We start from the raw sequence: 23,532 nt of genomic DNA on the forward strand, positions 1-23,532 counted from the left end.
TTCCTCCAAATATGTGAGGAAGTAGTGGTGGCTATGATATAGGAGAAATGTAGTGTCCTCCGGAGTATTTTTGCTCATTAACTCATACCAGTTCTTCCAGGTTTTTACAACCATTTCATGATGGCACATACTGCCTTTCTTTAATCAGCGAGCTACTTGTGCTGCTTACTGATTGTTGCTATATGTTCTCTGACGTAGAACAAGTCCTCTGATATTACCTCTCATTAGATTTGCTTATAAATAAATGCGTAAATATTTATGTCACCAGTTACTAGTTAAACTCTTACAGAAAATTTTGGGCCTTGTCGTGTTCCCACTGAAGTCATTGGCAAAACGTTAACTTTAAAGGGAGCAGGATGAACACCTTTGGAGAGGCAGTATGTTTTAATGAGCTTAGCATGAGAACTGGAAGTTAGAATTTCTCCTGATTTCTACTTCCAGTTCTGCTGTTGAATTATGTGACCTTGGGCAAAGGACTTCAACTCCCTCTCTGCCTCAGTTTCCCCATCTGTAAAATGGGGATAATAATACTTGCCTACTCACCTCACAGGGCTGTTGTGAGGACTTTTTAATGTTAATAAAGCGCTTTGAAAATATGAAGCGCGGTGTAAGTGCTAAGTATTATTATTATTATTAGATTTTCTTGTTTTTCTCTTACAGTCTAACAGTGTATTTTATGTTTTGAAGTTGGTGATCTATGCTGGTCCTAACACAAACAGTAGGAAGGTTGCTGAGTATGGAGGCAATACACTGGGATATGGCAGCCGTAGTGTCTTAGGAACTGGTTGGCCGAAAGACTTAGTAAAGGTACAGTATTATAATCCAAAAATATTTCACGTAAAAAAGACTCTTTTGGAAACCGTGCAGAGACCATTTTAACCCTAAATGAAGGTCAAGCTTTTAAGTATATGCTTATCGTTGATGAGATCACCTCTTAAGTAGGCTGTTATGTCCTTGGGGAATAATATTAAATTCATCTGTATATTATTCCTGTTATTACTCTTTCTGAGATTATATTGGGTTTTTTATGTCTAATTGGAATTCATTCATTATTAGTATGTTCCAGTCCAGGGGTCTCTAACAACGTTACTATTCTCATAAGTATGTATGAGAATTTGTGGGAGTTCTTATTGAATCTGAGGCTGTACATATTTTCTTAAGGGCCATAGGAATTATTTATTTATTTATTTATTTATTTATTTTTAAAGGTAGCCCGCAGATATAACAAGTAGTAGATATAGCAACTTTCCACGTATTTGTATACCGTTAGATATGCTTTTGGCAGTAAGGCTAAGATATAGAAGTCTCTCAAACTTTGTTCAATATATTCCCTTGGATTTTATGTAAGGCCATTTTTCTTATGTATTTGTGGTGCTACGTCATCCTACACTAAAACTTGACTAATATTCATAACAAGAACAAAAAAAAACTTCAAAGGGGAGAACAAGTAGTAATGAACTGGAAAGCAATTTCATTCAAATACACCAGTGTTCAAAATTAATGGAATTTCAACAGTTTTAAGAAATAGATTTTTATATTGTTTTATTAGCAGCGTCTTCTATTAACATTAACGTTTTCCTCTCCTTGAAGAACTTGTCTGTCTTCTCACCTTCAGGAAAAGAACTGTTGATCATTGCTTGTATTTACAGAAGAATAAGGAAAGCTTTCTGATGAAAATTCATGCCAAGTAACAGATTGACTTCATAAATTCTGATTTTTGTTGCAGAACTGCATTTTTATTTTACTATAATTAGCCAGCAGCAAAGTTAAAATCAAACCGTCCACTAAAAGATACACTCACAAAAAGGGAAGGATCTTTAATCAGTATGTGTAACTGGAGATAAAAACTGTTAACAGTCGTTTAAATAAATCCATAAAATAAAATCACTTTTCATAAAAGTTTTTTTTTTTTTGCCTCAGCTCTTAAATGTTTCTCTTTATTTATATATATTTTTCCCTCCCTCCTCCTCTTTGAAATTTTAAGGTGGAAGGAGATACAGTCACCTTCTCCTTTGAAATGCGGAGTGGCCGTGAGCACAACACTCCAGACAAAGCTATGTGGGGCTTTGCTTGCACTGTTCGAGCACAGGTACTCTAATGTGACAGATTCCATGGCATAGGTTCAGCTTAAACTTATTTTCTCTTTTACATACATTTCTATTTGATATAAGGTACATCAAAGTTGAAGTTCATTTTTTGAAATTTAAAACAGTAATAACTTACTTGTTTTGACCATGTAACAAAATGTTTCTTCACAATGTAAAGGGCTTAGATTTTAAACATATTGCTTCCTTATCTAAAGATGCCCTGTGGCACACACTATAGCATGCCTAAGGTTTTATGAAGATAAATATTACCAAGTATGTCTTATCTATCTCTTGTTGTTGGCACTAGACTTGGATGAGGTCTAATAGCTGTTGCTGCCGGTAGATGAGGAGCTCTTTGAAGAGATTGGGTACCTTGTAACAACCTGGGAATCAGAGTTAATGAGGAAATAATGGTTCCAGTCTGTAGAGAATAGTGGGGGGAGCTGGGATCAGACAAAAAAACTTGAATCCCACTGCCTGGAAGCTAAGACTGGGTCTGCTGGACAACAGATCTGCAGGCTGAGGATTGACTGAACCAAAGATAATTTTACATTGGAGGAGGGGGAAGGGAGGGGCGGGGTTTTTTCTGTTCAGGGGAGTAGTGTTCAAATCCCTTCCTTCCTGTCTTGACTTGTTCTTCTATATTGCCTTTAATTGTTAAAGCATTTTTTCAGTATCCCTCTGTGTAAGATATATGTCTTATTTCAAAATAGATGAGAGAATGACTTCCTTCTTGGTTGATTGGTGCAACTTATCACTATTCCTACTACAGGAGTCTTCAGAAGATGTGTCAGGAGGCTTACCGTTCTTAGTTGACCTGGCACTTGGCCTTTCTGTATTAGCTTGTTCTATGCTACGAATATTGTATAATGGACCAGAAATTACCAAAGATGAAGAAACCTGTCAAGAGCTCTTAAGATCTAAATTATTACAAAGGTAAATAAATAATAATAAAAAATTCTTATATCTGAATTCCCATGGGGTTCTTGAGAGAGGATGGCTTTTACAGTTGTGCTCAAGTCCCATGTTTTACGGATGATTGCTTTCATAACTTCTGTGCAGAGTTTGTTCAATGGCTTTGTCATGCCTAAAGGTAAAGAAATAATCTAGAGAACAGAGATTCTGTTTTCTAGAACTAAGTAAATAGAGAAGGGTTGGACCATATATAGTACAAGTTACAATTGCTGTACTCCAAAATAAGGCTATGTCAAGTCCTTTGTAGTAGTATATTGTTGACTAATGCATCTTTTGGAATGTGAGAGGTGAGGTTTTAGAAAAGAACCCACAATCCTTTTCAGCTGTTTTTATTTATTTGTTTTTTCAGATGCCAGTGGCAGGTGGAGGCTAATGGTGTAATATCTCCAGCCCTTACACCAAGTCCTTCTCCTTTGCCTCTTACTATTGATGAAGATCGCGAATTTACATATCCTTCTGATGTTCTAGTGCCTCCTGTTGGACACTATTTTGATCTGCCTAGGATTAGGCTGCCTCCAGGAATCATGATAAAACTCAGGGAAATTTCAGGTCGTGCTCGGCCTCAATTTAGACCTAGTATAAAGTAAGTAATCATTGTTTCGAACTATTTTGTTTCAAAAGTTTAGTGCCAAAGTAAGTGAATTAAAAAGGCAATGCTAAGAATGTAGGATGCCTGTCAGCTTGATGGTAGGCATTTAATATTCCCTAAATACTTGGTTTTGAATGCAAAATTTGGAGAGTTGTAAATATGAATTGTCAAAGTGTGCCAGTTACTCTTGCCTAATCAATTTGGCTTTACCTGTAACCCTAGGGAAGTGATTCAGCCAGAAGTAATGGAGGAGATGGTAGTTTCATGTGTGATTAAGCATTTGAATTTGGTTGATGCACTCCAGTCCCTGATAAATTTCCAGTATCAGGAAGAACATGCAGAGGAATATGATTTACTCTGTAAAATTATGGGAGAGACTTTTAAGAAGCTAAATGCCATGGAGAGACAATTACAGGTAAAAAGAAAAATACACAACTTTTTCTTTTGTTGAGAATAAAGATTTATTAATAGCATTTCAGAAACAGAAATACAAATTGTACTGGAATTTTTTTCTCTTTATTTCCTTGTTAAGATGAGCAAATGCAGTGTTATTTTTATCTCTTAGAGTGTAGCTGAGCTGGAACAGAAATGGCAGAATGAGGTAGATGATGCCATGCATGGGAAGCTGGAGAACAACGTTCCATTCTTTTATGATTATCATTTCAGTGAGGTGAGCATTGTTGCTGTGATGTGTATTTATACTTCCAGCTGCTCTCTTAAAACATGTTCATCCTTTTTTTTTTTTTTTTTTTTTTTCACTTTGATTAGAGCAAGATGAAAGAACTGGAACTTCTGTGTTCAATGAAAGAAGTTTCTTTTGATGGAAGTGATCTTGAGAATGTAGTCCTGGCATTAAGGTTAGTAGTTGGATGTGGAGTGTACCATTAAAGCAAAGTACTTAAAGGTGGGCAACTTTAAGCAGCTGTGGAATTTCAGTGAGTTCTGTAAGTTTATTTTCAGGGTTGAAGTTGCATACATATGTAAAGACTAACAGAAACAAGCACTTAAATGTCATATTGTAACTGCCACACTTAGTCGTGTGAAACAGAAACTGATAGTAGAAGTTTTGAAAATGTTTTATATTCTAATTTCTTTAAAAGGCTGGTAGTTATATAGAAAGAAAACAACCTTTGGGAATAGGGAAGTTCAGATAATCTTCTAAATGGAGATGGAAGTACCATAATTTTTCCCATCTGCCTCACAGTATCTGATTAAGCATTTTTTCTAATGTATTAATTTTATTACTTTATTACTTATTTAACAAATGACTAAACTATTTCACTTTTTTTCTATTTGCTACTTTGTTGGCCTAAAGAGTAGTTGGAAGCTATAAGGGGCATACCTTTTTTACAATAACTTTTCTCACAATAAGACCCGATTTCAGTAGGCTTTAAAATATAACTGAATTTGCTGCTTTTATTTTTCTCTTTTGTGATTTCAGGGAGAAGTTTTTTCAAGAAGTGAATTCACTAATACAGAAGTCCTCTCATCCCCTAGCTAAAACAAAAGCATTAGTTAAGAGTTTGATGAATAGAGCAGAGCTATTATTACATGTCACTATTGCAGCACAATCTGGTATCACAAGAAGTATATCTGGTACCCCTACAGAGACTCCAGGTATGAGTAAACAATATATATCATTGTTAATATTGTACACTTATTTCTAAGATATATTTAATCTATTCTAAATTACTCTTCTTTCAGTTAAAATTAAGAAGTAATTTGGTTAATTTACTTTTTCAAATCAAATTAATTCCTTTACAGTGAATGAAATAGAGCCTTTGTTTTCTAATCATCATATTGATGGTAAATTAAGCTTTTGGTCATAACGTACGGAATTTAAATCTTCTGAATTACTGAAATAAAACATGTAACCTAGTCAAAAAGAAGTTAACTTGAAATAATACCTGAAAACATATGACAAAAAAACAGGAAAGGCCTCTGAACTGAGCTGCAGGTTCTTGCTTAGAATACCTTTCCCGTTCTGCCTTACGTTCTGCCTTAAGAGTTTTTACTGGAATGTGCATGCTAATTTTAAAACAGTTTGTAAATAACCTCCTAGACTAGGAGTGACATGCTTTCTTATTCTATAATATTGCAGCTTGTAAATCAGCATCTGAAACAAAAGTGATATCTCATGCAGTACGCCAGCCAGTCTTTCTTCGCAGTATGTCGGCACCATCTGACTTAGAAATGATCGGTAACGAAGATCTTGAGTTTGCTAGGTCAAGTCAAAGGTATACAAGGGTTTATGCCACTTAGCTGCTTTACAATAGCATGACGAATATTTTTAAAATCATCATAAACTTCGCAAGTGTAGCACATCATTTTCATTGGATCAACTTACAGCTAGCATATCTAATTATCCTATATTCTCATAGGCGACGCCATGTTACCAGCCATAGAAGCAGCTCTTTCACTCTTCTTCAGTCATTGACCATTGAGGATAGCAAAGATAAACCCACATACAGTGTCTTATTGGGCCAACTGTTTGCTTTCATTGGAACAAATCCTGACCAAGCGGTATGTCATTCTAAATAGGCTAAACTGTTATATTTTCAAATCTAAATGTTTACACTGAATGGAGGTGTATCTTGTTTGTCTCATTAACAAAAAGAAAAAAATATCTCATAGGTATCCAGCAGCAGTTTTCTACTAGCTGCTCAGACACGGTGGCGTCGTGGGAATACAAGGAAGCAAGCGCTAGTGCATATGAGAGAGTTGCTGACTGCAGCTGTTCGGGTTGGTGGCGTTACACATCTTGTAGGCCCAGTGACCATGGTACTTCAAGGAGGACCAAGGTTTGTTTGCTTCTCTAAAAATAATTAAATATTCAGGTCTTTGTACAAGATGGTAAATTCATCGTACCAAGGCAAGCTGTAAGAAGTGACTAACTGTCAGGGCTTAAATTCTCAGAAGTGTACACAGAACAACAAACTTGCTTGGCCATTGCGGGGTAAAAGGCTGGAACTTTTAAATATATATATATATATATATATATATATATATTTTGAAATTAGATGAATTTTCCTTTCATATTGGCATGATTCATCCACAAGTATGTATTTAGAATATGTTATTATCTTGATTAATATTACATTCATGTTTATTAAATGTTAGTATTGGATTAGCTGATCCTGATACTATCATCTAAATTTGATAGCTGTTTTGTAAGAATTTGGGGTTTTGTCAAATTTCACTCTTATTTGAACTAAAACCACAATAGTATCTTATTTGCCTATATTTTATATGAAAGCATTAAATAAAAACTTGTGATTTTTGCCTCTAAATCTTCCATGAATTATGTTTTAATATGTTTGGGGGTTTTTTGAAGCTGTATTTGGAAGTTTCTTCATTTCATTTAACCTAGAAAACCATGATTTCAAATGTCTGACTACCAACAGAATTGAAGAGCTCACGTGTGGTGGGATGGTGGAACAAGTCCAGGAAGCTTTTGGAGAGACTATGACGTCTGTGGTCTCACTGTGTGCTCGCTACCCAATTGCTTGTGCAAATAGCATTGGCCTCTTATGCACTATACCTTACACAAGGTATGAACATATTCCTTTCAGAAAGGGAAAGAAATAAACCGCAGTTGTCCTTGCTAGGTTTTACCTTAAGGGAAGAAGCATTATAGAATATAAATGTACTCCTTTTCTTGATGATAAGTATCTGAGAACATCCTGCTTAAATTTTATCTGAGTACAGAATTTGATGTGAAGAGGGCAATGGAGAGACAAAACTGTCTAGTTTTGCAAAGTAAAATAACTGCTGAGTTAACTGCAAACATTGAGTAGTCTGTGTTTGCAGGTAGTGACTGAAAACTTACTTTGGTAAAACTTGAATTTCTCCTCTCACATAGGAGTGAAGAGAAGTGTTTGGTACGCAGTGGCCTGGTACAGCTTATGGACCGGCTCTGCAGTTTAAGCAGCCAGACAGAATCTGGTTCAAATGAAAAACAGACTAAGAAACAGAAGGTGGCCACCATGGCTTGGGCTGCCTTCCAGGTGCTAGCCAATCGGTGTGTTGAATGGGAGAAGGAAGAAGGTAGGAATACTGCCAAATATATTTCTATTGTGTGCTCTGAAATTGTGCAAATACATGAAAAGTGGAAAATGTTTCTAAAATAGGGCATTCACTCACCACTGACTTCAGTAATGTTTGAGTTCTTAAAACTTAAAAGTGGATATAAAAATGGGAGGGAGTCTTTAATTAGCTTTTTTCCCTCCTCGTCCTCTCTAGTTTTGAGAATTATTTAAATAGAGAGAGACTTAGTGATTTACAATTGTGTAATCTTGCATTATCTTTAAAGGTGGTTCAACAGAAGCAGTTCACTCTGGTCTGGCTCGTCAGGTTTCCAGCCTACTTACTAATCACCTTGCACGGGCAACGGAGTGTTGTGGTAATCAAGCTGCAGGAAACGATGCGCTTCAAGATGTTCTCAGTCTTCTCAATGACCTGTCAAGGTACTAGGCTTTTCTCTCTGGAGTATTTTTTTTTTTCTATGTATGAAAGCAGTTCTTTTGGATTTTTTTTTCTGTTGACATTAGTGAAGATAAATACTTTCAAAACATGGCTGTAAACTGACACTTATTCGTTCTTTGTATTTAGTCTCTGTGCTATCCAGTATTGCTTAAGAAATGTTGCAGATAAGGTCTCGTTAGAGATAGAATAGTCTTTTTGATCTTGTAAATAACCAATTTTTGTTTGGTTTTAATTTCAAGAGCATTATCAAACATTCCAATTTTTTTTTTTTTTTTTTTTTTTTTTTTTTTTTTTTTTGCAATAGAGGTCACTTTTTTTTTTTCCCTTTCCAGGAGTCACATAGGTAAAGCAATCCTGAGCCAGCCAGCCTGTGTGTCCAAACTGCTGTCACTTCTCTTGGATCAACGTCCTTCTCCAAAGCTGGTCCTTATAATCCTCCAGTTGTGTCGTGCTGCACTTCCTCTCATGAGTGTTGAAGACTGTGGAAATGTGGAACTGCCTCCCTGGAGTTACTCTGTACCCTCTCTGAACAGTGAACAAGATGATCCCAGTGACCCAGCCTCCAAGATTGCATCTCTGCTGTTAGCAAAGCTTGCAGATTATGTGGTACCAGGTACTGGCATCCTTCTGTGTCATACAATTCAAGAAATTTTGTGTTGACAGAAGGCTTGAGTAGAACTGTGTAGAAGATCCCAGCATTCAAAGGTTTTATTTTTGTGACCTTCTGTCTGCCTCTTAATGCAACATTTTTCTGAGTAAGATGTGTATCACAGTGATGTTTTAATATATCAGAGGATGTGGGTTTTTATTGTTGCTTTGGGGGGCTATTTTTGTTTGTAGTTACACCTAAGGTCAAGAAAGATCATTTAGTGGAGCAGATTTCAAAACAAATGCTTGCTTCATGCTTTTATTTTCCCCCTTTCTGTGTCAAGGATGCCAGACGGTTCTTTCTCCAACTGCTTCTGAACCAGATACTGCTTTGGCAAAAGCCAGCCCTAAAAATTCCATAAAAGGGGATAAAGATCCTGGAGAGGAAAGCGAGGCAGTGGATGGTAAACTTTCTATTTTTATTCATAAACGGGAAGACCAGTCATCCCATGAAGTCCTTCAGCCATTACTGAGGTAATCTTAACTCAGTGGATTAGAATTGACAATGAATTCAGGCATTTACATTTCTGTTCATTTTTTAGTGCTACAGATGTAGAAAGGCACATCGTAGGCGTAATAAGAAAGAAGGCAAAATGTCTTCCCAATCCTGTTATATTTACTGACAAATAATAAGATTATGCAAAAGTAGGTTATAGGGCTGATGCTCAGCATACAGTTACCTGGATAAAAATGCATAAAAATGCATACCACTGCTGAATGTGTGGTGAAGCAGTAACAGAAATAATCTAAATCACAATATTCTCTTTAGCTTGTCCCTTTTATGGAAGATGATTTAGCAATGATGAGAGCAACAAGCTGAAAAAGAGCAGAGCATACAGATGTATGAAGGAGGAGGGGAGTGTGATGAAGTTAATAGGAGTCTATCTTGACATGTTTTCTCTCTTTGTTCTTTTTACAAGCCCTGCAAAGTGCTAGCCGAGGATCATAGAAACCTATTAATCTGCAAAAAACGATCATGTAAAAATTAGCTACTTCAAATGGTGCTCAATCAGAAAAATTTAAGTATCTTGTTATAATATTAGATATTATGTGAAACTATCAAAAATGGCTTTGAAAGCTTTGCTTTTGATAACACATATTTTGGATACTGAGCACATACTGCTCAGAGTCAGTTTTGAACCAGTGCCTTAAAATGATACTGAAAGGTGCAGTTGTTGGGTGTTTCTAGGTGAAAGCTTAACTCAAAGCCCATAGGCATTTGTGTTCAGTAAAAATCAGTTTCATGATGTTTCTTTTTGGGGAGAGGAGGGAGGACATGCAAATAAATACATTCAGTAGTCTTCCTCATATTCCTTTTGCAAATTACTGTACAAGTTAGGTAAATTTTTAACTATGGAATATTTCTGTTACTGTTAAGCAACTCATCTGCAAGGGTTTCTTTGAAATCATTTAAAAATACATGTAATATATTAATGGGCTGTATAGTTCAGAGTTTTCTTTTTTTCCACAAAGAAAATAAAGTTAATGCATTTTATTTTCACACTTGTAGTAGCTCAGAAGGTCGCCCATTCCGACTAGGAACTGGGGCAAACATGGAGAAAGTGGTGAAAATGGATCGAGACATGACTAAAGTAAGAAATGGAATAAATAGGAAATTATTCAACACCTTTAAAAATTGTTAGCCAGTCAGAATTTTTAGTTTTAATTGATATTAAATCCTCTTTATTAAATATTGGTTTAAAAACATGACATATATGTTAGCATAACAAAATTATTGATGTAAATAGTGACAAATATTGAAAAAAATTCAGCTGGTGCATTCTCCAACCATTGTAGGTCGCGTTTAAGGACCTGTAATATTCACTTTCTGTAAGTGTTTAATGCAGTTCATAGTATGAATTTTAAAGTGTGTATTTACATCCAAATTTTCTTTATTATTTTAAGACATTTTCTCAAGTATTCATACCAGAAATACTTATGTGTGGGGTTTGGGGGTTTTTCTCTTCTTTTTCTTTCTTTTAATCAAAGAAGAGAAACTATACGATTAATGTAAGAATGGAATATCTAAAAACAGTGAATCCACACTGATCTCTGATATCTTTGTAGATGAGAAGAAACAGAATGTATGTCTCATGAGTGTAGCTGATACATAAACAAGAGAGAGTTTTGATCTGTTTATGGTATTTTGGCATATACAGAGGGAAGAACATTATCTCTATTTGGCCACACTGTAAGATGCATTTAATGTTAATATTTCTCTTATGTGACAATTTCATTTTCAGAGTGGCTGCTGTGAAGTTATTACAGAGGAAGCTGCTGCAGCTCTCCGGAAGGCGACTAAGTGGGCACAGTCTGGTCTAATTGTTAGTGTTGGACCACCCATAGAAACTGTCAATCCAGAAACCACTAGCGGGCTGTCCACTGGAGACAAAAAGAAGACTGCACAAACCTCTATTTGCAGGGAGAGGAATTCTGAGCTTGCCAGGTAGGTGACTTTGATTCTGTAGATTCTACTTTTCCATGTATCATTATTTGTAACACTCCAGAAAATAATCTGGAGGTTCTTAAACTTCCCTTTTTTGTGTTGTGTGTTGCTACTAACAGCTGAAGCATCTGTCTTTCTCTTGTTCTGAAATTAATGGGCAAATGGTTTTCTTCTTCTGTATAGGACGGATCCTGTGAGACCATTTATCAGTGGTCATGTTGCAAACAGCATGGCAGCAGAGGTGATTGCTTTGTTACATAGCTTGCTGATGGCGCCAGAATCAAATGCAGCTCAGATATGGACGACGACTGCTGAAAAGGTAAGCAAACAGAGGATTAGGTATGAAATTGTACAACAAGCATGTACTCTATAATTTAAAGAACTGAATTAGTAGCAGTCTCCTGAGATAGTTCTTTCTACTTCACTGCTTGTAATTCTTCAATCAAGGGTATGTAACTGCATAGCAGCAGCCCTTTCTAATAGTCAGTATTTACTTGAGATCTTGGGATGGGTTAAATAACAAAAGAAATTCCAGCAATAAAGAATAAACTGTCATTTTTCAGCACAAATGTAACTTGTCGTTCTTCTCAATAATTAACAATGCTGTTTATTTAGGTAGCTATTCTCCCTTTGCCATTCCTTTTGCTATGACCTCTGAAGGTCTAAAATACTGATTGGAAAGTGTAGTGCTTTGCTGTTATGTTCCTTTGAATCCTGTAGCATATAATCTGCTGCTTAGGGTAAGTCTTTGAGAGAAGACTTTTCTGAAGATTGTACATATATCTCTGTGATTCTTAGAGTTATTAGGGAATGGAGCTGGCTTTTGATGAGTCCTCCACTTCAGAGGACTCAGAATATGATGAGTTATGTAATTTTCTTCAAGAGCAAAAATAACTCTTCAGAGATTGTGTGTGGGCTGGAGGCTTGGGGTGTTGGGTTTTGTTTGATTTGTGCTTTGAAGTCATTATCTGGTATTTTTACTTTCTCCCTTCAGGTTCTGTCTCGGGCTCTGATGTACATTCCACAACTTGGGAAATATGCAGAGAGTATTTTGGAGAATGGGAGCAGCAGTGGAAGGAAACTTGCTAAACTTCAAAGAATCGCTCGACAGGCAGTAGCTGCCCTTTGTGCTCTGGGTGGCTTTAAAGAGACAATTAAAATAGGTTCTGAAGTTCAGGTAGGTAATTCACCATCCTTTACATTTTATACCTTAAATGAGAATTGATGCTTTTGACCATTGTATTGCACGCATTAGCATACCTGTGAAGCAGTGTTGCTGACTGCCTGCAATTGTGAAGCAGTGTCACAAATATTTGTGGAGACTGCTATTGCATATTATTTCTGAGTTTGCTAAAATACCCAAATGTAACTTTGTGTTGAGTTGGTGCACAGTGTTAAACACTCAGTTTCTTATTTGTGAAGCTCTAAAGCTTACGCAGACCTTCTTTGGTTTTAGGTTTTAGGTAGAGGAATAGCAGGAAGCATTGGAATGGTGGCATCTATTAATGAACAAGAAGGTATAGCAACGGTCAAATTTCCACCTACCAGTGTAGACGGTAGAAAGACCTCACAAGCATCAGACACGTTAACTATTCCATTATCTAGGCTCTGTGTTCCAAGATCTGAGGTACGGTAGTTTTAAGAATCCAATATTAAGTATAATATGATTTTATTTTTTTTTGGTCACAGTATACTGGCAATTAATCTGCAACCTTTAAAAGGCCTGTTTCATCTTTGATTAAAGACGACTTATTATTTTAAACAACTCTTAACAATACCTGTATTTAAGTTCTCAACCAAGTTACGTGAATATTCATCTTTCAGTGCTTAAAGATGTTCCATTGCATACTGTGGTGTGTTTTCTTTTTTGGCTTGTGTTTGCTGTTTTTGTAATAGTACAAAATGAGAATTAACTCCAGGTAATAAAACACCCTCATTTCTTAGAAACTAACTACTTGAATTTAACTTTTTACCGTGCCCCCCCACCATCAGGCATTGCCTCTTCATAAACTGTCCATTACTGAGAAGGTAGTACAGGCAGTCCAGTCCATGTTGCTTCCTCAGGAGGGAAGTCTATCTATTCACACCTCACTTCCTGCAACAGGAGATGGCTCAACTCCAGTAATGGCAGTGGTCCGGCTTCTTGCTGAAATAAGAACTAGGTGAGTTGTTGTTTTTTGTGCAACACTTCAGTCTGTTGTGATGTTGTACAAAACATGTTTAAGAAAACTGCATGCCTTCTTGTTTTTGTCCTCTGTCAATATTGGCTTATGACAGAAGGGGACAATGTAAAAATTCTCTTTGCTTCTTTAAGCTTAGTGTCTGCATGTTGTTAAAAGAGCACCAGAAGTGAGATGTGTCCTGTAAAACTGGCAATACATTGAGCAAATGCTTCATATGAGCAAATACTATGAAGCAGGGGAAAGGTGTTGTGGAAGTTCCAATGGATAGCTGAGCAACTAAACAAAGAAATATATCAGTTGACGTTCTTCCTTTTAAAAATAGTCTTGAATTCAGTACATGTGAAGATAACTTTGAATTCAGCATACACTTTTGTAATGCTTTAAATAAATTATTTTTACATTAAGAGCATGCCTGGTGATGGCTCAGCTATTAGAAGACAGCTCGTTCTGTGAAGAATTTATTCAACAGTGTCCAGCTGCTGTAGAAGTTCTTAATTTGGTAGCACAGGAGTGCAGCCCTGGTAGGTATTCAACACATCCTTGCAGCTTCACGGTCATATTCAGTGTAGAGACATAGCAGCTTTTAATACCATTTCAATGTTTTGTCCTTCAGCTACTTCAAGTTTATGATAGCTGGCACAATACAGCATGTGTTGGCATAGTTGCAGCTGTTAATGTAAGAGTAGCTAATAATCAGACTAAGTCATTTAAAAATTAGGTATAAGAGTTAGACTAGAAGATAACTATGCTATTATCACAGAAGACAGGACTAACTGTCTGGTGCTATGCTTCCAAAATCTCTTCGTTGGTCTTGCTTCTAGTGTAACCTGCTCTGTATTCCTTGATATAATCATATGTTTTCTATTTATGATCTTTTTGCTGTTTTTTACAATGTTGTCATATATTCCTTGTTCAGCTCTTGACTTCCTTCCCTCTTGTTTAAGGATAAGCAGTGGGCCCAGCAGAAGTCTTAGTTCAAGGGCAAGTTTAGGAACATGTCAGAGCCTCTCAGTGGAGGAAAATGACTGAAGCGAAGGATGTTAGGGTAGGAATGAAATGGATTTCAGTTTGATCTGCAGTGTGGAAGGGAACCTACACTTTTTTGTCAGTAGGTGTACATTCTCTTGACTTTCTGCTTTTGCTGGGTCATAAGCCTGCTGACTGAATGAACTTTATATGCTTTTCAATTAACATGACCAAATATAAATTAAACACAAGGAAAGCTATTACTTGATTCTGTTTATTAGGCAAATGAGATATTTGATTAGTTATTTTAAAATGTTCTTGTCATTTTCTTTCTATAATATGATTATTATTTTTAAAAATGAAGTATTGGACTCTTAAGTAATTGATTTTCTTGGAACCTCATGACTTGGTTGGATTTGTTGTTACAGGGGAGAGGCTCCTTGTTGTCGAAATGCAGTGTGAAAGATTACGAATGCTATATCGTGACTGTGCTCGCCCTCCTCCTCCTCCACTCCAAGCAGACAGAAGACAGGTTAGCACAGAAATGGTGCTGAGTCTCCCCACATATCACAAATGAAGCCAGCTATTGAATGCTGAGGGTCTGCCTGTGGTTTGGGAGTCAGATGGTTGTTTTTTATTTTTAAATTTCATGTAATGGGATGTGATTTGTTCTGATTGCAGTTATGGAAATTACATGTGCTGTGTGCATATACATGAAGTATGCATTTCATAAAAGAATGTCATTGGATTTGAGTAGATAACTTCAACTGTAATGGTAAAATGCTCTGTTCCTGTTTACAGCCCAAAGAAATCACTTGGAGTCCATCAAGAGTGTTTCCCCCTGTGCGGGCATGCATGTTTTCATCTTATCTCACAGCTGTGACGTTTTTGGCTGATCCTAGTGCAGGTGGAGGACTTCCTCGCGGCACGTTTATCTATGCTACTTCGCCAGTTCCAGTGCAGGTAAGAACTGACAACAGTACAATTTGTGTCATTTAATATTGAATAGTGCTTGAACAGAAAGGATGAAAACTTTTTGCCTGATCTATACTTTGTGAATGATTCATTACTATTTTTTATTTCGACTGTTATTTTTAGGCACCATCATTTTACTGGGAAATTGAAATAGTCTCCTATGGAGATACAGATGATGACACTGGTCCAATAGTTTCATTTGGATTTGCTACAGAGGCAGAAAAACGTGATGGTGCTTGGACAAATCCTGTGGGCACATGTCTTTTTCACAAGTATGTTGGAGACATGCATGTTAAAAATCATGGTCTTGTTCAGTACATTTATATGATCCTTAGGGAGGAATGCTATGAGCACATTGTGGTAGGCAATGTGTATACATGTTAAATGAAAGGATAAAATGGTGAACTTGAATATCTCCTTGTTAGAATATGGGGAGTTGAGTTGCTTTTGTCGATATTGTAGCTACACAGGCTTCATGCGGTAGAGTGTTACAATTTTTATTTGTTTCAGTTCTGGTTTTAATTTTCTTCTTCTAATACTATTTAGCAACGGGCGAGCAGTGCATTACAATGGTTCCAGCTTGCTTCAGTGGAAGAGTGTTAGACTGGATGTGACTCTGTCTCCTGGTATGTAAGAACATAGCTAATTTGCTTAACTGGAAAATCAGAAAATTTCTTAAATATAAGGAAAATAATGGATGAGAAAACAGATGAATCATGTTCTTTTGGTGATTGTATTCCTCTATAGGGGATGTAGCTGGAATTGGCTGGGAAAGAACAGAAGGAACACCACCGCCTCCAGGGCAGCCAGCTAAAGGCAGAGTTTATTTTACTTACTGTGGGCAGCGACTTGGACCATATCTAGAAGATGTCTCTGGTGGAATGTGGCCAGTTGTTCATATTCAAAAAAAGGCAAGTTTTAACAAAAATACATTGTTTGATTTATGTTCTTCCACAAGCATTTAAAATGTTATGTGGAAAGTGTTGAGCTTACTTTACGTACCTATGAACAGTAGATTGATAGTTTTTACCTTTATTCAGTTAGATTGAGCTCTCATTCCCTTCCCAGTGTGCATATACATTTTGTTATCTGGAGCTATTTCTGCCCATCAGGATACTAAAGTGGAGACGAGATTGTATTATTCTGCACCAATAACCCTTATTGCTCTTGGGAAGGAATACTAATAAACATACTGCTGCAAAGTGTACTGGCCAAGTTCTCTGTGTCTTGAAGCTAGAAGCAGGGAAAGTTCAAAGTGTTTGTTTGGCAGCTTAATACTTTTCCTGCTGCATTCAGTTTTGTAGCTAACAATGCTGGGAAAACCATATGATATGGAGATGTGATCAGCTTATCTTTTTGGCAGAGTTTTAAAATACGAACAAAGAAACTGTGCTTTGTTTTGTTTTGATTCTTTCATCTTAATGCTTTATGTGCATCTTGTTTCAGAACACAAAAGTCCGTGCTAACTTTGGATCTCGCCAGTTTGCCTATGCTGAAGGACAAGCTCACAGGAATGCTGCTGATCTGTGCATTGACCTAGCTGAAGAAATAAGCGCCAACTTTGAAGCATTGCCTTTTGCCATGGCTTCTGATAGTGACAACGATGCTGGCACCAGCATAGCTTCTGATCCTGGGACCCATGGCCCTCCTTGTAGAATTGCTGCTGTTGCCACAGCTCAACAACGTAAAGTGATGATTACTAAGTCTTTTTAAAACTTCTTTCAGGAAAAGAAGTAACCAGTTAATTAGAATTTAAGTGTGTTCTGGCTGAAGGTCTTATATACTACCTGTTTAGCTAAAGCGGCACAATAACCATTGGCAAATACATGTTTATTTGATTTTTACATAGAGTTATAAAAATGTGTGGTTTTGTTCATCCTTCATATGGATATGCAAATTGTTCTCAGGTAATGTAACTATAATGAGAAGTTGTCTTATTAGGACTTTGAATATAATTGGATGCTATAACTGACTGAATCAACCAATTGACTACAATATGTCAAAATGCGTTACATTTTAACAAACTGATTGGAGACCATGGAATGCAGTATGTCTCAAGAACCTCACTGAGTATTTTTGCTGACTACTTCTACAATGTTATGATATCATTATTTCTGTATTTTTGTTTTCAGAATATGACAGTGATGCATCTTGCCACTATAAAATGGAACTCAGCTATGAGAACTTCATCACATCAGGCCCTGATCCTCATCCCCCTCCTATTGCAGATGATGAAAGTGATGATGATGACGACGATGATATTCCCCGGGTGAGTAGCAGGACAGCTTCTCCCTGCAATGATTTGTTTAAATACGCATCTTGTAGTTGAAATGTTTAAGTTTTGATACAGAGCAATTTCCCCTGCTTTCTTGAAGAAAGTACAGTTGCCATTAACTTTTGTTTTCTCTTGGTATTCTAAATACCTTTTGCCTTTGTAGGAGGATCACTATGCCCTGTTGGTTAAAGCCTGGGAAACTAAAGTCTTCCCTACAATTAGAAGAAGATTCCGTAATGAGGCTGAGAGGAAGTCTGGGTTGGATCAGATTAAAGGAGCTTTACAATTAGGTATGGCTGTCTTTATTTCTGTGCACATTGTTTTATATGATGTGCGGTAAGTGTGGTGATAGCATCTGCATTTCTTATGCCATATAATATTCAGGACTGGAAAATGGAAGATGATTTCATTTGATATTGTTGTGAAAAGAAAGTACTCTGACTACTCTGATATTGTCGTGTGGCTGACAAGACAACTTGTTTGGAGGAGAGTCGGTGTAATGTAACAGAGTAAAAATTCTGAGCTCTAATGAAAAACAACTTTCTGTCAGGAAACCTCCATTCCCTATCAGCCTGGCTGAGAGAATATTTAAGTAATTAGATCTCTCACCTGCCTGTGATGCTATGAGAATAAGAATTCTTAATACTTCAAGAGAATTTATTTCCAGTATGAGAGAAAATATAACTCTACTTATAGTTCTTGTTCTTTTAGCATTTTTAGGTGTGTTAAAGTTCTGGTACAAAGGTCAGTCATTAGAGCAGTAAATTGAAGATCAGGCATAGTAAGCCTCTTCTGCTATGGGAAGATGAGGTCCTTTTGTTTTCTGAGGAAAGTTAACTTTAGAAATATACTTGAAAAGTCAGATAACCTTTTATAAGTATTGCTAGAGTCTGCCAACCACTATCACTTTGAAATGAGTAAAGTTTGCAAAATGTGATATATGATGATCAGTTTAGAATCTGATGCAGAAAATACACTAGAGGTGCGTAGCTATTGCAAAATCAAGGTTTCAACTTAACCAAAAGCCTGTTCTGTCTACCAGGAATGGTTGATATAGCTCGACAAACTGTAGAATTCCTCTACGAGGAAAATGGTGGCATCCCAAGAGACCTCTACCTTCCTACCATTGAGGATATCAAAGATGAAGCAAATAAATTTACAATTGATAAAGTACGAAAAGGTAAGCTCACTTTCATCTTTCTTTTCCAGAAATAAATTTTATTTCTGCATGTGCAGACAATATCATATGGTAAAAACACAGATCTTGAACATGGAATGGAACTGGAAGCATAAACTGTTTGTATTTTATCAGAGTGCTTTGCTTTTTTAAATAAATGTGCTGTGTATGAAGTTACCTTGTTCCCACTACCCCTTTTGATGTGCCTTGTTAATGCAGGTGGACTGTGTTCATCTTAAGCAAAATAAGAGCTAGAGAGCTCTGCTGTTTGAGATCCACTATATAAACTGTTAATTTGAGAAAGTGTTGTTCCTTTCTCTTCAGGTCTCACGGTGGTGACTCGCTCTCCTGACAGCAATAACGTTGCCAGTAATGCAGTTGGAACAGCTTTACCGAAGTTTGCTATTCGTGGGATGCTGAAGACATTTGGTCTTCATGGCGTAGTTCTGGATGTTGATTCAGTAAGTAAAGCTACATTTGGAGGGCTTTTAATGTATCAACATCACATGTCTGTGAACATTTGTGATAAAGTGTACTAGATTGCTTAGAACACTGATTTTGAGCTCTTAAAAAGAAAAAAAAAATACCGTGTTTGACAGTGCTCTTTTGTATTATTCTAGGTAAATGAATTGGTACAAGTAGAGACTTACCTCAGAAGTGAAGGAGTTTTGGTAAGATACTGGTATCCTATTGACATGTTAGAAAGGCCACCTGCTGGTTATAGGAGGACTGCAACTAATGGTTTGGTTACCCTGGATAATACAAATATCCAAATTCACAGGTAAAAAAGAAATAAAGTTAGAGTATGTAAAAGACATTTTTTTTATTACATGACTCAATCAATAGTATTTCATGTAGTGAAATTATCTACTACAACCTTATTCTGAGCAGAAGTAAACTTCTGAATCTTATTGCAGTTGTTAGATATAAACCAACAAAGATTAATTAAATCTTAATGTTTTAATGAGTAGTGTTTATTTTTATAATACAGGAACTTGGTTATGGTGGTCTTGTTGAAAGGGTGAAATGATCTGTCTGTATAAATACTAAACTACTTAAACTTTCACAAAGTTAGGTTACTTGTATAGTGCATTCAGTATTTAGCGGTACTCATAACATCTGGTTTTTTTATCTGTGGGTTCTGTCTTGCTTGATTTTAGAAATGTGAATTTCACTGTTAAATAAAGGACTAATTGCACCTCATAAGGCTTTATTTCTCACTTGTAGGACTGAGGTTTTAATGCAAAAGTTGCCATTAGTAGGAATCCTGCTAATTTATTTTTGCATGCTGATTTGTATAAAAATGGGATTTTGTCTTCTCAAAAATGAAAATAGATTTTATTTTTGTGGCTTTTTTTCCTCTGTGAGTTTAAAGACTTGAAACTGCACAACCTGAGCAGTCTCCTTGGACTTAAATTTGCAGGAAGACTGTGCCAATGTATGAGAAGTAATAGACCACAGGGGTGTATTTTGTTTTGTTTTAAGTCGGAGCCATAGTTACTTAGTCTTGTGAGAGACTTTATGAACAAAAATACTAAGAGGTATCTGCCTGGGAGCCTAGTTTTCTTGTACCGTTAATCAGCTGCTATCTAAAGGCTCAAGAGGTCCCAACTGACTCTGTGGAGATCTGGCTTCTAATTCAAACACCTTAATTTCATGCCAGAATTGGATAGGTTGAGAGCTATCTTAAGCAAATAAGAAATATCTGGATCTATCTGAACCATTTTAGTAAGAATAAATTAACAGTGTGTGTGTGTGTGTGTGTGTGTTTTGTATTTGGATTCACATGCAGGTTACTGGGTATGACTTATATTTTAAGTGTGTTGAGACAATTTTATTTATTTATTTATTTATTTATTCCTAGAGAGCTCTTGCGAAGTGAAGCTGCACTGGCCAAACTGTACTGCCGCATGGCTCTCCTTAATATCTTTGCCCCCAAATCTCCACACATGTTTACTCGTCTGTTTCATATTCCTGCCATTCGTGATATCACTCTGGAGCACTTGCAGTTGCTGTCCAACCAACTTCTTGCGCCACCTCTTCCTGGTAAACACTAATTTTTATCATAGCTGCTTTTGGTACAATAATTTTCTGGGGGCGAAAAAACTAATGAGTTTGGCACTTCCTGTTTGATTAAATAGTTAAAAATGTTGGCACTTGAAAAATCTACTCAATGAACTTCTGACAGAATTACTGTAGTGATAGGGGACTAAACTTAGATTCTTGCTAATGATCTAATTAAAACTAAGAGTTTAGAGACCCTCCCAAGATTCCACTCAGTGTGCTTGTGTTCTTCTGTCATTGGTCAACTTCTGTTTATTAAAAAAAGAAAAAAGAAAAAATAACGTATCCAGATGGGATACGTGTAAGGAATTGAGAATGTTTTATAGTTTGAATCCAGGGTACTAATACTAGATGCTGGGTCTCACAGTTTTCAAAATTCAACTCTTCTTCATTTTACAAAATGATTTGTCCTTTTCCTACTGGAATCACAGATCTGATTAGAGAATGTATGTGCTGAATCATGGATCTTTGGCTATTTCAAGTGAGTGTTTAAAAAGAAAATTATCGTGACAAAGCTATTCTGCATGCAGAGAGATGTGTGTTGGCTGGGGCCTGAAAAGGAAGTAGAAAACATTGTATATAGGCTGTTAATAATTGAAAGTCCTTATTTACCGTTGGAAAGAGTTCTGTTCCCCTCTCCAATTACTTTGGAACTTGGCTACATCTAACAGACGCTGCATTGTATAAAATCCTCTTGCAGGGTACAGCACTACTTTGCATGGCTTTCAGAATACTTTTCCAAGCCTCTTTTTTCTCCTTTAGTTTAATATATGTGTCTAATCCAAGTCCTGCTGATACAGTTTTCAAAGTGGGATTTTGGTGAATGTCCACACTTAGCTTTGATTAGTGCTTTTGTACAATGCACTTTTTCTATGACTTCTACCATTAAGGCCAGAAAGGGAGCTGTCTGAGACACAGGGAGCTTGGGACCTACTTAGGGCCACTGGAAAACTGTCATGTTTGTATATGGGGAAAGCTTGAGGACAGATAAAGCTGCTTCTATCTCATCTAGGATCTCATGCGAGTGGAAAAGAGAGTGCCTCTGGTTCCTCATCCTTGTATTTACAAATTAAATGAGGATATGTCTGCCTTCATATGTGTGACAAAGCGAGGCAGCCATGAACCTTTACAGCTCATGCATGTCTGGCAGGACTCCCTAAGGGTTGGTTTAAAGCAGATGAAGAGTACAGCTGGGATTTAGAGGGCCATCCCATGTGTAAATCATCAATGTTTGGGGTGCAGATTTGACTTTGGGAGGGTACTTCGTATTGCTGAACTCTGGGAGGGGGGATTGCACTTGCTTAGGAGTGAATGTATAAGCTTGTAACCTTACAAGTGTTGTTTTAAAACATCTCTCTCTACTGTCTATTTCACTAGCTAGGTAAAGATTTTGAAGTAATTTCCGAATTTGTCATTACCTTGCATGTTGTTACAGATGGAACAATCAGTTCAAGTTCTATTCTTCTGGCCCAGTCCCTGCAGCACTGCATCCATTCCCAGAACTGTGCTGCCACAGATCTTTTCTACCAGGGCAATTCCCAAGCTATCAGAGAGTGGCTTACTGTTGCCATTACTAGGACACTGCATCAAGGAGAGGAAAGTCTGTTAGATCTCACTAAACAAATATGCTCCTTTTTGCAGGTAAGATATTTATTAATGGTTCATGGTTATTACTGTTTTTAAGGTCCGTCTTCTTTCTAAGGAGCCTTTGCTTCATATATTGTTGTAGCTTCCAAAATACTGTCTTTCACGCTGAATTGTTTCCCTGAATGGATTGCGTTGCTCCTCAGATCGTATTGGGCACACTGAAAACATACGTAGTAGCAATATCCTGGACCATATTGAAATCAAGTGGCCTCAAACTATATAATTGTTTGCAATGCTATATTTTATTGGTAAAAGAAGGGATGTGAGTGTATGGGGGTGGGGGATTGCTGCTGCTTGGAGGCTTTCCTTATGAAACTTTTACTTTATAGACTGCACCGGAACAGTTTCCTGCTGAAGAATTCCCAATTTCAGAATCCAAAGTCAATATGGATGTTAATTTTCCTGGGGCTGCGTTTGTAATTGTGTCCTGTAAGGAAAGTCAATCTGGATTCCGCAAAGAGTAAGTAATTGAGGGTCTGACAGTGGCAAAGATGACACACGTGCTGCCTAGACTGCTGAGCCTCTGCGGACCCTGTGTATGTAGTACTTGTTTTTCAGATTTTTCTCTTCTCAGAGGCTTATTTTCTAGATGGAGGGATGAATACTGCAGTGTCTAAACTGCGTCTTACTGTGTTTAGGTCAGAATTTCTAATAGTTAATCACATTCTTTTTACTGTTTTTCTAGTTCATCCCTGTATAAAGCTCCTTGGGCTCGAGTGCTTGTCTACGGACTTGGGCATAAAGTTAAGAGGAATGGCCAATTAAACCTAATTGAAGCGGTGTGTTATCCTCGAGATGCCTCTCCAACAAACACAGGCCTAACCCCTCCCCCAACAACCAACCAGTACCCTTCAGTGATCACCCCCACAGACAAAGTCCACATCAAACTAGGTAAAAAAAATAAAAATAAAAAAAAAAATAACTGTGCTCTCAAAAGTGAGGCAAGAAATATCATTGTTTCTGTGGGAGCTTCCTATATTGTCCCCAGTCCTGCCTTCTCTTGTGAGAGCATTTT

General features: G+C 36.9%; 1 protein-coding gene across 3 annotated transcripts in view; it reads left to right on the forward strand.

Moving 5' to 3' along the window:
- Window positions 1–23,532, forward strand: part of HECTD4 (HECT domain E3 ubiquitin protein ligase 4) — a 75,694-nt gene that overhangs the window by 32,225 nt on the left and 19,937 nt on the right. For 2 of the 3 annotated variants that reach the window (XM_062589758.1, XM_062589760.1), the window contains 38 exons: window positions 661–807; window positions 1,985–2,089; window positions 2,860–3,023; window positions 3,412–3,645; window positions 3,874–4,066; window positions 4,217–4,321; window positions 4,420–4,508; window positions 5,093–5,268; window positions 5,753–5,888; window positions 6,033–6,174; window positions 6,286–6,452; window positions 7,056–7,202; window positions 7,514–7,698; window positions 7,964–8,117; window positions 8,469–8,749; window positions 9,069–9,258; window positions 10,295–10,376; window positions 11,028–11,230; window positions 11,414–11,549; window positions 12,225–12,407; window positions 12,687–12,857; window positions 13,223–13,392; window positions 13,819–13,934; window positions 14,808–14,911; window positions 15,181–15,342; window positions 15,478–15,626; window positions 15,901–15,980; window positions 16,102–16,265; window positions 16,801–17,038; window positions 17,487–17,623; window positions 17,793–17,919; window positions 18,672–18,809; window positions 19,131–19,267; window positions 19,427–19,587; window positions 20,671–20,852; window positions 22,306–22,511; window positions 22,847–22,977; window positions 23,203–23,408. In XM_062589758.1, the coding sequence (XP_062445742.1) occupies window positions 661–807; window positions 1,985–2,089; window positions 2,860–3,023; window positions 3,412–3,645; window positions 3,874–4,066; window positions 4,217–4,321; window positions 4,420–4,508; window positions 5,093–5,268; window positions 5,753–5,888; window positions 6,033–6,174; window positions 6,286–6,452; window positions 7,056–7,202; window positions 7,514–7,698; window positions 7,964–8,117; window positions 8,469–8,749; window positions 9,069–9,258; window positions 10,295–10,376; window positions 11,028–11,230; window positions 11,414–11,549; window positions 12,225–12,407; window positions 12,687–12,857; window positions 13,223–13,392; window positions 13,819–13,934; window positions 14,808–14,911; window positions 15,181–15,342; window positions 15,478–15,626; window positions 15,901–15,980; window positions 16,102–16,265; window positions 16,801–17,038; window positions 17,487–17,623; window positions 17,793–17,919; window positions 18,672–18,809; window positions 19,131–19,267; window positions 19,427–19,587; window positions 20,671–20,852; window positions 22,306–22,511; window positions 22,847–22,977; window positions 23,203–23,408 (5,998 nt within the window). The remainder of the gene's footprint in view (window positions 1–660; window positions 808–1,984; window positions 2,090–2,859; window positions 3,024–3,411; window positions 3,646–3,873; window positions 4,067–4,216; window positions 4,322–4,419; window positions 4,509–5,092; window positions 5,269–5,752; window positions 5,889–6,032; window positions 6,175–6,285; window positions 6,453–7,055; window positions 7,203–7,513; window positions 7,699–7,963; window positions 8,118–8,468; window positions 8,750–9,068; window positions 9,259–10,294; window positions 10,377–11,027; window positions 11,231–11,413; window positions 11,550–12,224; window positions 12,408–12,686; window positions 12,858–13,222; window positions 13,393–13,818; window positions 13,935–14,807; window positions 14,912–15,180; window positions 15,343–15,477; window positions 15,627–15,900; window positions 15,981–16,101; window positions 16,266–16,800; window positions 17,039–17,486; window positions 17,624–17,792; window positions 17,920–18,671; window positions 18,810–19,130; window positions 19,268–19,426; window positions 19,588–20,670; window positions 20,853–22,305; window positions 22,512–22,846; window positions 22,978–23,202; window positions 23,409–23,532) is intronic. The other variant, XM_062589759.1, reaches the window with a different exon arrangement.

This window comes from Rhea pennata, chromosome 17, assembly GCF_028389875.1.
Source record: "Rhea pennata isolate bPtePen1 chromosome 17, bPtePen1.pri, whole genome shotgun sequence".
NCBI lineage: Eukaryota > Metazoa > Chordata > Aves > Rheiformes > Rheidae > Rhea > Rhea pennata.